General features: G+C 45.2%; 1 protein-coding gene across 2 annotated transcripts; it reads left to right on the top strand.

The window, feature by feature from the left end:
• Positions 1 to 328: 328 nt before the first annotated feature.
• LOC102112871 (T-cell surface glycoprotein CD4) lies at positions 329 to 12,109 on the top strand. 2 transcript variants are annotated; one of them, XM_014253336.2, is made up of 10 exons: positions 329 to 427; positions 6,295 to 6,426; positions 7,967 to 8,146; positions 8,231 to 8,374; positions 8,620 to 8,892; positions 9,330 to 9,692; positions 9,810 to 10,052; positions 10,143 to 10,261; positions 10,500 to 10,567; positions 11,779 to 12,109. In XM_014253336.2, exons 2-10 carry the CDS (start codon positions 6,366 to 6,368, stop codon positions 11,792 to 11,794), a joined length of 1,467 nt encoding a protein of 488 aa, XP_014108811.1. In that variant the 5' UTR covers positions 329 to 427; positions 6,295 to 6,365; the 3' UTR covers positions 11,795 to 12,109. The 2 variants fall into 2 exon arrangements, 1 of the variants encoding a protein (XP_014108811.1); XR_015771832.1 differs by lacking the exon at positions 11,779 to 12,109 and having other exon boundaries at positions 9,810 to 10,048.
• Positions 12,110 to 12,409: the final 300 nt, after the last annotated feature.

Raw genomic sequence — 12,409 nt, 5'->3', positions numbered from 1 at the left:
CTTTCCTCCTCAGTGGAGCAGAACCAGCTCCCAACCATTCATGGCTAAGTTTCAGCCCCGTCACGGCCTCCATCAGCTGCCCTATGGCAAATAGGCTCTCTCTGCTTTGCACACTCATTCTCCCCACCGCTGCCCTACATCGCCTTCCGCTCAGGTCCATTTCTGTTCACACCCCAGAATCGAAATCACGTGCCTTTGGAAAATCACCATCTGCCTAGAGAAGTCAGCGGATGTCAGCAGAACCTGGACTGGCAGCAAGACCTTGCTGTCGCTCCGGCTGGAGAGGAGGAGACATCAAGGCCAACCAAACATCTGCTTGCTGAACATCAACTTCGTTCCTCTTTTGTTCCAGCTGTAGTTGGGTGAGATCAATTACGGCAGGTGACAAACACAAGGAGACAGAAACACAGAGGCTGAGACAGAAGAGGTAAGGAAACTCTTTCTTTTGCTAAGAGGCCAACCTGTTTTCGGGTTTTTTAATGCTACGAACTTTCTTACTCTACTCAAGTTGCTGTTTCGGCACGGATGGATTGGTTTTGCCCTGCTTAAAGGTCTGTTGTAAAACCATCTTAAACCTTTGACTTGATAATACTTCTGGCTGTGCAATTCTCCGAGGCCTTTTAATTTTAACTAAAAAACTGTTTGTATCCCTGGATTTTTCTCTGAAAGGGGCAGACAAAAAGGGAGTTATGAAAAGCTCAACTTGCCTCAGAGCCTGGGGATCTCATGGATCTTTTAAACTCATATGTAGGGAAATATGTCCTATATGAGGGCCTGTCACTGGTGACTGCATAACCCCAAGGACTGCAAATGCATTGGGGAGCAGCCCTCTACCAGCTGCCACTTGCTATCACCTTCTCCACATGCCCTGCAGGAAGGGGAACATTATTCTAAAAAAAGCCTGCAAAAATGAGAAGATGCCAGTCTCTAGCTAAGTAAGGATGTCTACTTACATCTGTACGTGCTGAGACCGGAGGGGTCTGTTCTGCTAATCCAGGCTGACTGGCTCACTGCCTGACACTAGCTGCCAATGCAGCCTGATCCATTAGCTCAGGGCTGAGTGAGCAGGATTTCTTGGAAAAAGAGGGATCCTTGCAATTTTAGGGCAACAGAAAAGAGATTTGCTTTCCCCTTCCATGGGCTGCTACTCTGTGGAAAGCCAGAGTTTCATTTCTGGTTGAAATTTTCAACTTTCATGTGGCGTATCCTACTCAGCCTCTGTCAGCCACCTCAGATATTCCTCCACACGTTGCATGAAGGCTGAGTTTGGGTTACAACCCAGTATTCTCCACTATGAACTCAACACTCCCTGGTCCAGGTTAGAATTACAGGATCTCAGAATGGTTTGGGTTGGAAGGGACATTTAAAAAATATATCATTCCAACACCCCTGCCACAGGCAGGGACACCTTCCACTGGACCAGGTCACTCAAAGCCCCATCCAACCTTGCCTTGAACCCTTCCAGGGATGGAGCAGCCAAAGCTTCTCTGGGCAACCTGTTCCAGTGCCTCAGCAGTCTCTGAGTAAAAGATTTCTTCCTAACATTTTATCTAAACCCACCCTTTTTTAGTTTAAAACCATTCCTCCTTCTCCTACCACTATCTGACCATGTACAAAGTCGCTCTTCATTTTTTTATAAGATCCCTTTAAGTACTGTGAAAGGCTGTGACGAGGTCTCCCTGGCTTTTCCCTTGTCCTCCCCAGCATCTCACAAACATGTCTGCCAAAGCTGCCTGTAGCACAGCTCGGCTCATCCAAAACGAGCATCCCTCTCATCCCCACCAGCGGGTCTTGAGCACCCAGGGACCGTGCCCACCTGATCTGCCACAGCCTCGTGTGGGGACCCTGTACCCACCAGAGCAAAATTAAGGAGGGATGATACCCAAATGTCATCCCAAGCACATTCAGAGCTTGGAAGGTTGACGAAGGAGCTGATTTCAGAGTGTGTCACAGTGCCTTGATTAGTCACAGCCTCTGGTGGTTTTAGAAAGGCAGCTCTTGGCTTCCCCTTAGGCCAGAAGGGAGCAGCCTGGGCTGTGGAGACAAGAATGTTTCTGTGGCCACAAACATTCCTGTGGCCTCCACGTGGTTCCAGGTGTGTGACTGGGCATGGGGTACTTCATGGCTGAGGGGAGCTCAGCTGGTGTTGACAGTGACACCACCACCCTGCCTTGTGCTGATGGTGGCACCTCTCCCGGGGAGGATCGGCTGCTTTCACCTGTGTGATCCTGCTCCAGCACTTCCCTCTCCCAGGAGCTCCAACGGGAGGGTGGCATCTGCTCTCAGATGAGCAGAGATGCTCAGGAGGAAATGGAGGCAGGGTCAAACAACCCAAGGGGACAGCAGGGACCATAAAATGACCTTCACCGCTGTCAAAACTTTGCTCTGTGCTGGCTATTTTCATTGCACACGGTCTCTCACCCTGCCTGCTGCTCACCTGACTTTTGCTTTAACGCTAAGAAGTAAATTCAGAGAAACCACTATTTGGTAAGACAGCCAAGTCAGCTTTGTTTCAGATTTTTAAACTGAGGAGAAGAGAGCTGAACCCCTTTAGCCCAGAGCCCCGCAGCCTAGCCTAACTCTCGAGGAGGGCAAGACACAGCTGCACCCCCAAGCCCTGGCCTGGCAGGCACCACAAGGGGAAATGCCGCAGCGGAAGATGAGGTGTGGAGCCCTGGTGGGGAGGGAGGGCTGGGGGCCCCCCCACCCTGACAGAACGAGCTGCTGCCAGATCAAAAGCACAGCCACAAACACGAGTGAGAGGAGAAAACAAAACCACACTGCAAGAAAGAGGCGCAGGAACACACCGAGAAAAGGAGATGGCCTGCTCTGCATTAGGAGCGGTTGCCGAGTTTTTATTTGTTGGGGTTTTTTTAAATTTAAGTTTCCTCTTGTGTCATGCCAGTGGCAGCCTGTGGAGAGGTCTCTGTAGCTATCACCCACTGGGGGTTGGTGCTGGAGGGACTGAGGGGCTGCCAGCCCTGCTCTCAAGCAGATGTTCTCCAGGCATGACTTGGTCCTGCAGGCATCATTCTCTGGAGCAAGCCCACTCACTGCCTCAGCTCTCCTTTTCCTCTCCCTCAGAGAGGCAGGGATCATTAAAATAAGTCAAGAAGGAAATTAAACCAGTTTAATAAGAGGGGGAAGTTAAAATGAAAAGGAAATCAATGTTCACTTGGGAGGGAGCCCTGCTCCTCCGTTGCTAGACGTGCTAATAAATCAAGTATGCCTGGACTGTTTCTAGCACAGAGGCCAGCTGGCATGAGATGGTCTGGGCTATTAAACTCACTTAACCTCCAAAATGAACTGGCCACATGCCAGCCACCTAATGGGAGAGGTCCCTGGCCCATGCTAACACCTAAATGCATCCCAAGAGTTGCTCGGGAGAGCTGAGAGCTGTCCCCGGCCAAAAATGTGTCAGGAAATGTACTAGCAATTTAACAGGACTGATGAGTATGTTCCAGTGCCTGGGGACATTCTGTGACACCGCTTAATTTATGAGTAGCACGGTAAGATACAGCTGGGCTGCCTGTAAGGAGGCTGTGGGTCTGCTACAAGCATTGGCTAATGAGAGCAGCTTGCTTGGTTAACACGGCGGTGGAGCCCTGCTCACTGAAATCTGTAAACTCCGGAGCAGCATCGCCTGGGATCTGGCCTGGAGGGGAATGCAGAAGGAGATAGAAAGGCAGGGGGGGAATAGGAAGTGGCATGCATGAGAAGTAGAAATAAACAGGGAGAGAGGGAAAATGTGTAAAAGAAAGCCTAGCTGAAGGCAGCCCATTTTCCCCACTGATTTGTAACTTGTAGGTGGTAACATTGCACTGTGGAGATCTGCCACAGAAATACAAAAATTAGTGTGAACAAAGTGGGAATGCACAAGTTGTGAAACCAAGAGAAGAAACAGAAGAACAAAGATGCATCAATCTGCATCTACCAAGAGCCACAAGGTCAGCAGTTCACCAGTCCCACAGTGCTCTGGTTGTGTGGTTTTGCTCAATAACCAGGAAGCAAGAAGGCAAAGAACAAACTGAAGCCATATGACAGGAGAATAGAGATTCCCAGTCAAAACAAAATTATGAGGTGTGACTCAGCGATTTCATTAATTTTTACTTGTTCCATTACCTTCAGGTTTTATATAAAGTTTAATGACTTAAAAAATTTGAAACCCATCACTGAACTGTTAATTCACAGATATTACTTTAGAGTGGGGGCTGACTTTTTCATCCCACAGGAGCAGGTGATGCGAGATTTCACAGCAGGGATGAGGTTTCTCCTGTCACCTCAGGAATGGATCTTACTCAGGGCCCTGTGCCAGTTCTCAGTTATCGACGTTCCTTCAGAGTGAGATGCATACAGATGCCTTGTTAGTGCCCCTTTCTTTATTCTGTAGCTTAACCCACCAAACTGCTTCATCACTGCCTCTGCATCTTGTTAGGAGTGATCTCCAATCATCTGCACTTGCTCCTTTGTTTTACAATTTTCGCAGAAAGCAGCTCATGCAAATATTTCCTGGCCTGGGGTGAGTTTTTTGTTTCGCACGAGGCAAGCCACAAGTCTCTTCTGACTGTGTCTTTGCCACCTGTTTTTCTTCTGATGGTGCATATGGCTGCTGTCTTGCTCTTGCACACATACTTTTCATCTGTGCATTTGAGTACATTGGTCTGGATGTCAGATGTTGTGCTGACCTGATCTCCATCTAAATGTAGTGCTGATGTTTTCATCTACTCTTTGATAGCTTCACATGCTCTGATCATTAAATTAATTTCGGTATTAAATTATCCTCTAATAGAATATATTACACTTAAAATTGCATATCATACATATGAATATTGTAGAAAATTATTCATACATTTCTTTTGAGTTTAATCCCATTAAGACTCCAGCCTTCAGTCTGTCACACGCCTGACATGGGGACTGCCTGCTTTCAGAGAAGAGAGGACACCTCACCGGCTTGCTCACTCCCCAGAGCATTTCAGCTGCTTGGCTTCCCTTCTGTGATATATGCCTTGGTTTAAGGATGGAGAGCTCAATAGTGTACCCTTCACCTTGTCAGCCCGCCCAGATGCAGCTGTTACCATCAGATGGTATTTGCTACAGTCAGAAACTGCATCTAATTTGATAATTCACCTTAACATGATCATCACCTTCCAGTTCCCACTTTAGGTTTTGCTACCATTAATGCAACTTCTTCTTTTGGACCTCATTCCTTCCTTCTCCCCATACTTTTCATTGAATAATCAGGTCTTTCCAATATCAGACTTGCTGGGTTTTGAGATTTTTAGGGTAAGAAGTTAAAGAAAAAAACAAAACAAAACAAAAAAGCCCAAATCTGAAGAAAAATATTAATAACAGCCTAAAGATTGTTTTTATCATAGAATCACAAAATTACACAGAAATATTTAGATGGCAAGGGACATTGGGAGGTCTCCAGTTAATTCTTCTACTCAGAGCTGAGTTGGCTCTAGAACTACAATGTGCTGCTCAGAGCTTGACAAGGCAACTTCTGAGCATCTCCAATGATGGAGATTGCCTGGCATCTCTTGGCATCTATTCCATTGCTGAACCACCTTCAGTGGGAAGAAAGTTTTCCTTATATCTAGTCAACATTTCCCTGCTCAACATATGGCTGCTGCCTCCTGTTCCTCCCCTGTGCACATCTGAGAAGAATGTGGCTTATACCTCTAGGTAATATCCATTAGATAATGGGAAACTGAAATTAGATCACACTTTGGCTCCTTTCTCCCTATCAAGCCCAGTTTTCTGCCTCTCCCTGTATGTCAGGTGCTCCAATTTCCTCACCATCTCACTAGCCCTCCACTGAACTCTGTACAGTTTGTTGGCATTCTTCTTGTACTGGGGGCCCAAAACTGTACCCTGTATCCTAGATGAGACCTCAGGTGTGCCAAATAGAAGGAAATAATTACTTCACTCCACTTCCAGCAGAGCTGGCTGTGCTCTTGCTAATGCAGCCCTGTATGTGTTTAGCTTTAATCTCTGCAAGAGTGATGATAACCCACCATAGAGAAGTAAAAAAGCACAGAACTCTTGGCAGTATAAACAGCTGCTGCCTGATGAATGCCAGAAACCTAGGGATGAGTAAAATGAAATGTTTATTACCAAACTCCAGGGCACGCTACGGATGGATTCTTTGCTGAAACAAAGGGCTCTGGTGACTTTCCCAATAAGCTTCCATTTTGCTGTGCTGAAGGATGGTGGGAGCTGACTGGAAACACAAGTCCCATCCATCGAGGTCTGAAAATCTAACATTATTAACAGAGCATTTGGGTCTTCCAGGATAAGATCCCTTGGCAGTGACAGCATTTCCAGCCCTGCTCTCCACGGACGGGAGGAGTGTTCCCAGAGCGATGGAGTCGTGCGGCACAGCCATGAGCTGCACGCCTGCTGCCTTCTTGCTTCTGCATCTGGGTGAGTCCTGGGCTCAGAAAACCCTCATGGTTCTCACAGCCTTTTCACAAGCCTCACAATACTCAGTGTATTTCTAGGCTCTTTCTGATGTGTCGTGTAAGATTCCTCACACAGCTTGGCTTTGGGATGCAGGTTGTTCCCAGACTGCCTGCTGAGCCTGCCAGCCAAAACCAGGATGCATCGCCAGTTTTGGGGAGCTGCCCCATAGAGATGCAGGAGTGGGGGTCCTGTGAGAACCAGGATACACACCAAGAAGAGTGGAAAATACTGCCCCCCACACTGCCTCTAGCTGTCCTGGCAAAAACGTATCTGTGATGTGTAACCATATCTATGATGTGATCTTCAAAATCTCATCACAGATTTGCTCTTGCAAATGGGATGCTACTGGCTTGCTTAGCTTGACCTCTAATGTTACAGGCTTTAGTGGACTTTTTAATGCTCATTTTCCAAGAAAGGAGAGAGAGTGAATAAAACCAAGCCTGCGTTTCTCAGATATTCAGCTTTGATTCCTCTGGTCACAGAGGAAAGATTGGAAATCTCTTGTGCACACTAGAACCAAATGAAAAGCAAAAGATACCAGCTTTTATTAACAACATTTATAATTTCACAGTTTAAGACAAAATCATAAACTTCTGTAGACCAATGTGCAATTATTGAAAATCTGTATTGGTACTGTTGCAGGGTACCTCTTAGAGGGATATAAATTCTGGCAAACCCTACATTAAAGTCATGTAAACTTTTCATTTTACACTTCTACAGCTCTTCACTACTCAGGTCACCTGGAGGATTTGCAGGTTAGGCATCTCTGAGAGTTTACCAGCAGTAAGGCAGGAGACCACAACCCTGGTATTCCAAATCTTACCTCTGGCAACTCCGTCTCCTTCTTAAGGTCTCCTGCAGAAACCTTCTTTACAGTGAAGGAAAGGAAATGATTCTCCGAAGAAACCGCTGATAATGTTTCTTCAACCTTATACATCCTATTTATTTTACTGTCACATAGCACTCCTCCCAAGAACATGAACCTGACATTAGGTCAGCCTTTTTCTTTCTTTTTTACTTTATTTCTTCATTTTTCCATGTTTTCAGTCTTCATCCATGCAAAAACTGGAAGAAGGTGTGATCAAATTTGTCAGTGCCGCATCAAGTGTTGACTGGGGAGTGAAAGAGAGATGACATATGCTGTCCTTCATTTGCTACCAGTAGAATAACTAAGTCTTATCCAGTGGAAAAAGGTTGTTTCAGTAAAATTGTTGACATTTCAAAATTATGAATGATGATCAGTCCATGAAAAAAACTGGATTTTTTTACTTTTCTCCAAATGTGTGTGAAAGACAATAACCATTAACCAGGTAATGAAAGAGATTGATTAATTGATTGATTGATTGATTATATAAATGACAAATTCAGAAATTGAGGATAATTTCAGTGTCTGGGAAAGGGAGAAGAAATATCAACATCTTTTTGGAGGGCTGGGAAGTGTTTACTGAGCCACCTTTCAGCAAGTAAACTTACGACTTTTTTGGTGGGTATTGACTTTCAGGTCTGATCTCCAGTATGGCTCACCAAAATGAATTCCAGACTGGGCTGGCAGGAGGGGAGGTGACCCTGAACTGCACAGGCATACTTCCTGACTCAAAATTATCTCGGGACACAGTCATCAGCTGGGTGTACCATGATACTCTTCTATGGCGTATGGAAAAGAGTAACAAATATTGGAAAAGTAAGGCTCCCAATTCATTATCCCCTCTCCCTTTATACGTCTGAGAAACCTCTTCCCTCCTAACCAAGCCTATTTTGTCCAAAGAACCAACTTTCATTACTGGTCGAGCTGACATCAAGATGCAATATAAACAGCTGCGGGTATGGAATTTGAAGCTCTCCGATGCTGGCATCTACACCTGTGAATATGGACCTCAAAAAGTCCACACCTCACTGCATATCCTTAAATGTGAGTGAGAGCAGGGCTTTTAGTTATCAGGAGGTGAGGGGAGCATAGAGCTTGGGGAGACATCTCTGCTGGGATTCTTTATCCAGCTACATCCTTCTGTCCTGGGCTATCAGAGTTCATTTCTCCTCCATCTCCAGGGCACGATGTCTCCATGTTCTCTTTGCTGTAACACTTCTCTCTCTCTCTCTCTCTCTCTTGCAGGAAGAGAAACTGACTTACTGGCTGTGCTTTTTTTCATTTTACAGTGACAATCTCTTCAGATGGGCATTTTCTGCAAAATGAAGTCCCTGAGCTGATTTTAATGCAAAATTCATCCAGTCCTTTACCCGATCTCAGCATCACATTGTTTGACAGTAACAACAACAGAGTAACACCAGAATTACAAAACAAGAGCCGTCAAAAATACATAGTGAACTTAAAGAAACTGGAGGCTATGGACAGCGGGACCTGGGTGTGTCAGGTCCATTCAGACTCTCCACTGATTAATCAGAACATCTCCTTTGCTGTGAAGGTATTAGGTATGTGACAACAAAAATGAAACTCAAATGGAACTGCTTGGGAGCCAGTATTTCCTTCAGCTCATGAGTTTAACTTTTAATCTCCACATCCCAAGCACTGGTGCTCCAGGGTTGACTTCCCAGGGCTTCCAACAATGCAGCTTGGGAATTGTTCTGCTGTCTGAGCTCTGTTCCACTCTTGCACTCATTTTCCTCTCCAGGCTTGGTGAAGAGAAGATCCTTGGGGTCTGTTCTCAGCTCTGCTATGCTTGGGAGCTTTGGATCTTTCTGCTGCCTTATTCTCAGATAGTGTTTAACCTTCCTGGAGGATGTCATGGCTTTTCTCCAAGTCCTTTTTAAACTGAGTGCAGCATGTCTCACTCTGGATCAAGGGTAGACATGGGAAGCGTAACCATGGCTTTTCCTGCCTCTGTATTCCTTGTCTCTTCTAAATTCAGGTTTTCAGAATCCAGATTTGGAAAGAAAGTATGCAACTGTTGATAGCACTGTCATCTTCTCATGGCGTCTGAACTCCCAGATAATAAAATGGAAAGAAGGTTTCACAGGCCAGCTGAATTGGAAACAACAGGAAAGTGCAAGCACTCATGAGCTGCTTGATTTCAACGTCACAGCACAAGGACAGCTGCATGAGACCAAAAAAAGCAGCAATTTTCTGTTTGAGATACCTGAAAGAAAACCTGAAAGTACCATAGAAGTGAAGCTCCACAAAGTCCATTTCAACCATTCTGGCCAGTACCAGTGCCAGCTGGAGTACCAAGGAAGACATGTACAGAGTGAGATAGAGCTGGTGGTGATGAAAGGTGAGAGGAAGAGAAGTGGGTTGTGAAGAAGAGCTGCAGAAAGCTGCAAGCCACAAGAGCATGGATGGACCCATCTTTCCATCCACTCACTCACACATCCTTTTCTTGCCTTCACAGTCTCAGCTAACTCTGTTGGGCCACTCTCCAGAGGAGCCAATATAACCCTGACCTGCCAGGTCTCTGGTCCACTCCCACCCAATGCCTACTTGCGCTGGGAGCGTGTGAATGGGACTGAGATGGACAGTAAGAACTCAAAGCAGCATGAAGTGAAGTTGGAGATGAACATCAGTGCTGCAGGGCTGTGGAGCTGTCACCTCATAGAAGACAGCAACATAAAGATCAGCTTTCATTACCATGTGGGTATGGAAATTAGCATCATGTCCCTGCTCCAACCCTAAAGCTATAAAATTCTATTTGTTTCTGTGTCTAAATACTTTTATCCTCCCACAGAGGAAGCTCCTGTCTGGATTAACTATGTGATAATTGGAACAAGCGTTGGAGGCAGCTTATTGGCGTTGGTCCTTGGGTGCCTGTGCATCATCAGTGGTATAAGCTGGCAGAGGAGAAGGGTGAGTGCCACGGTCCCTGTGAAAGGTGCATAGATTACTGGCCCTCCAAACCACAGGAGGAGTCAGATTTCCTGTCTGGGAGCAGGGCAGAACAGGCAAAGGGTCAATCCTTAGACTCAAAGCAAGTTTTTGAGATGGGCAGTCTGCAGATGTCAGACAGCACTTTAGTACCACTTTAGAGGAATGTGTTTGCAACATAAAAATACCCAATTGTTCTTTGTCCCTTCTCTCCTGGCAGCAACGGGCAAAAAGGATGGCACAAGCAAGACAATACTTGCTGGAAAACAAGACATGTCAGTGTCAACAGTAAGTGGCAATGAGGGCATCCAGAATGGGAAAAGACTGTTTTCAAGACAGAGGAGCTGGATAATTGGGTGGGGAGAAATTGAACTTGAGCCTTTTTGGTGAAACAGTACAGCTGCTTTTCAGCATTTTCAGCTCTTACTCATGTTAAATCCTGCTTAAGAGTTATGAGCTATGCTAAATCCCAAACCCATGGTAGCACTGTGCTGGGAAACTTTTGAGCAGAGTGGTTTCACTCAAATTATCTTAATGCTGAGAGATGTTATCCCAACCCAAGCAGGAGCTCCAAAGTCCTTTGGTTAGGGTCCACAGGGAATCTGAGATCTGGATATCAAGGTTGTGGAGGTGGAAGACACACAAACAAGCAAAAGAATGAAACCCAAATTTTAAAAATCCATGATGTCCTCAATTTAAATCCATCTCTGCTAGAGCATTGCTGGACTGCAGTTGGTGAAAATTGCCAAAAACCTCCCAGGAGTAACAAAAGAGGAGAAAAAAATCGCAGAACACTCTGATTTGTACCCTTTCCTAAAGGCCTTGGGTGATGTGGAATACACTGTTGTGTTGTGACCCTTTTCACGGGAGCAAGGATTTCTCAGCAGAGAAGCTGCCCTTTTCCATGTCTTTAGGCTTATATGGTATCAGGCATCAGAAGCAGCTGTTGGAAACACTGACAGCCATTCTGTCACTGGAAGTGGAGCGCGAAGGGAAGTATAAATGATTGCATGAACAAGTTCAATGAATGTTTGGGTGCGCAACCAGACTTCTGCTTCATTTTCATCAGTGACATTGGCAAACTGTGATAGTTTCACCTAATTTTTTTTTCACTGTCACCAAGAATTCAGTGAGAATGTTTATTGGCAAATACTGCATCACAGCTGGGATGTATATGTGGTGAAGAGCATAAAATGTGTCCAAGAATTCACCTTGTTTTCACCTACATTTTATCAAGGTTAAATAATAATCCCCATAAAGAGAGGACAAAGCCTGTACAGATACATCAAAATCTAGATAAATCTGTGCAGTACAAGTGCTGATACAGTTGTTCTTTAGCTCTCTTTGCCAAGTAAGCAGCTCAGTGTAACTGAAACCTAAACTGCAGCCATGTGTTTGCTCAAGTAACTGTTTGCATCCTCAGCTACAGAGGCAGGCAGTCATTCTCTGTGCAAAAGAAAAGTGGGGGGTGGTACTCATGTAGTACTTTTCTCTTGCAGCTGGCTGAAAAAGTAATACTGCAGCACTGGCATCACAAGAATTGATGAAGTCTCTGCCTGTACCTAAACACCTGGCAGCCCATAGTGCTCTGTGACTCCATCTCCCTCTCTTTCTCCTGTTTTAATGTAATTCTTTATTCCTTCATCATTCCCCTAGTCTAATGCTGTGGAGGGAGGATGTCTGGCTAGAAGCCAATGGACAAGACAAGAAACCCTGAGGGGTTATGATTGATCTCCAGTTCTATAATGAGAGATGCTGAACAAAAGATATGTATATATATACACACACACACACAGACACACACATATACATAATAAGCCTGTATTTTGTTCATGCACTTAATTTGACCTTCTTGTGGAACCAATTTTATGCACTTCTTTTATCTGCCTGAGCGACAATAAATTACTTTGGGGTTGGGAGTTATTTTTTGCAAGCTGGACTACTTTTTTTCTGAGGCACTCTTGTCTGGTTCAAATTCACATTTCTCTCTTTCCAGCTAGGATGTGAAATGCTAATTCTCACTATCTTCAACCTCCCTGGCTGCCATGAGCCTTCCTTAATGCACCAGCTATTTGTTCTCTGTGAAATCTGTCTGTTCATGCTCATTTGCCTTTCCTGGGCAATCTGTGC

Source organism: Pseudopodoces humilis, chromosome 2, assembly GCF_049639895.1.
Source record: "Pseudopodoces humilis isolate 2021_Gansu_Grassland_sample_001 chromosome 2, ASM4963989v1, whole genome shotgun sequence".
Taxonomy (NCBI): domain Eukaryota; kingdom Metazoa; phylum Chordata; class Aves; order Passeriformes; family Paridae; genus Pseudopodoces; species Pseudopodoces humilis.
This window is presented reverse-complemented; position numbering and strand designations above follow the sequence as displayed.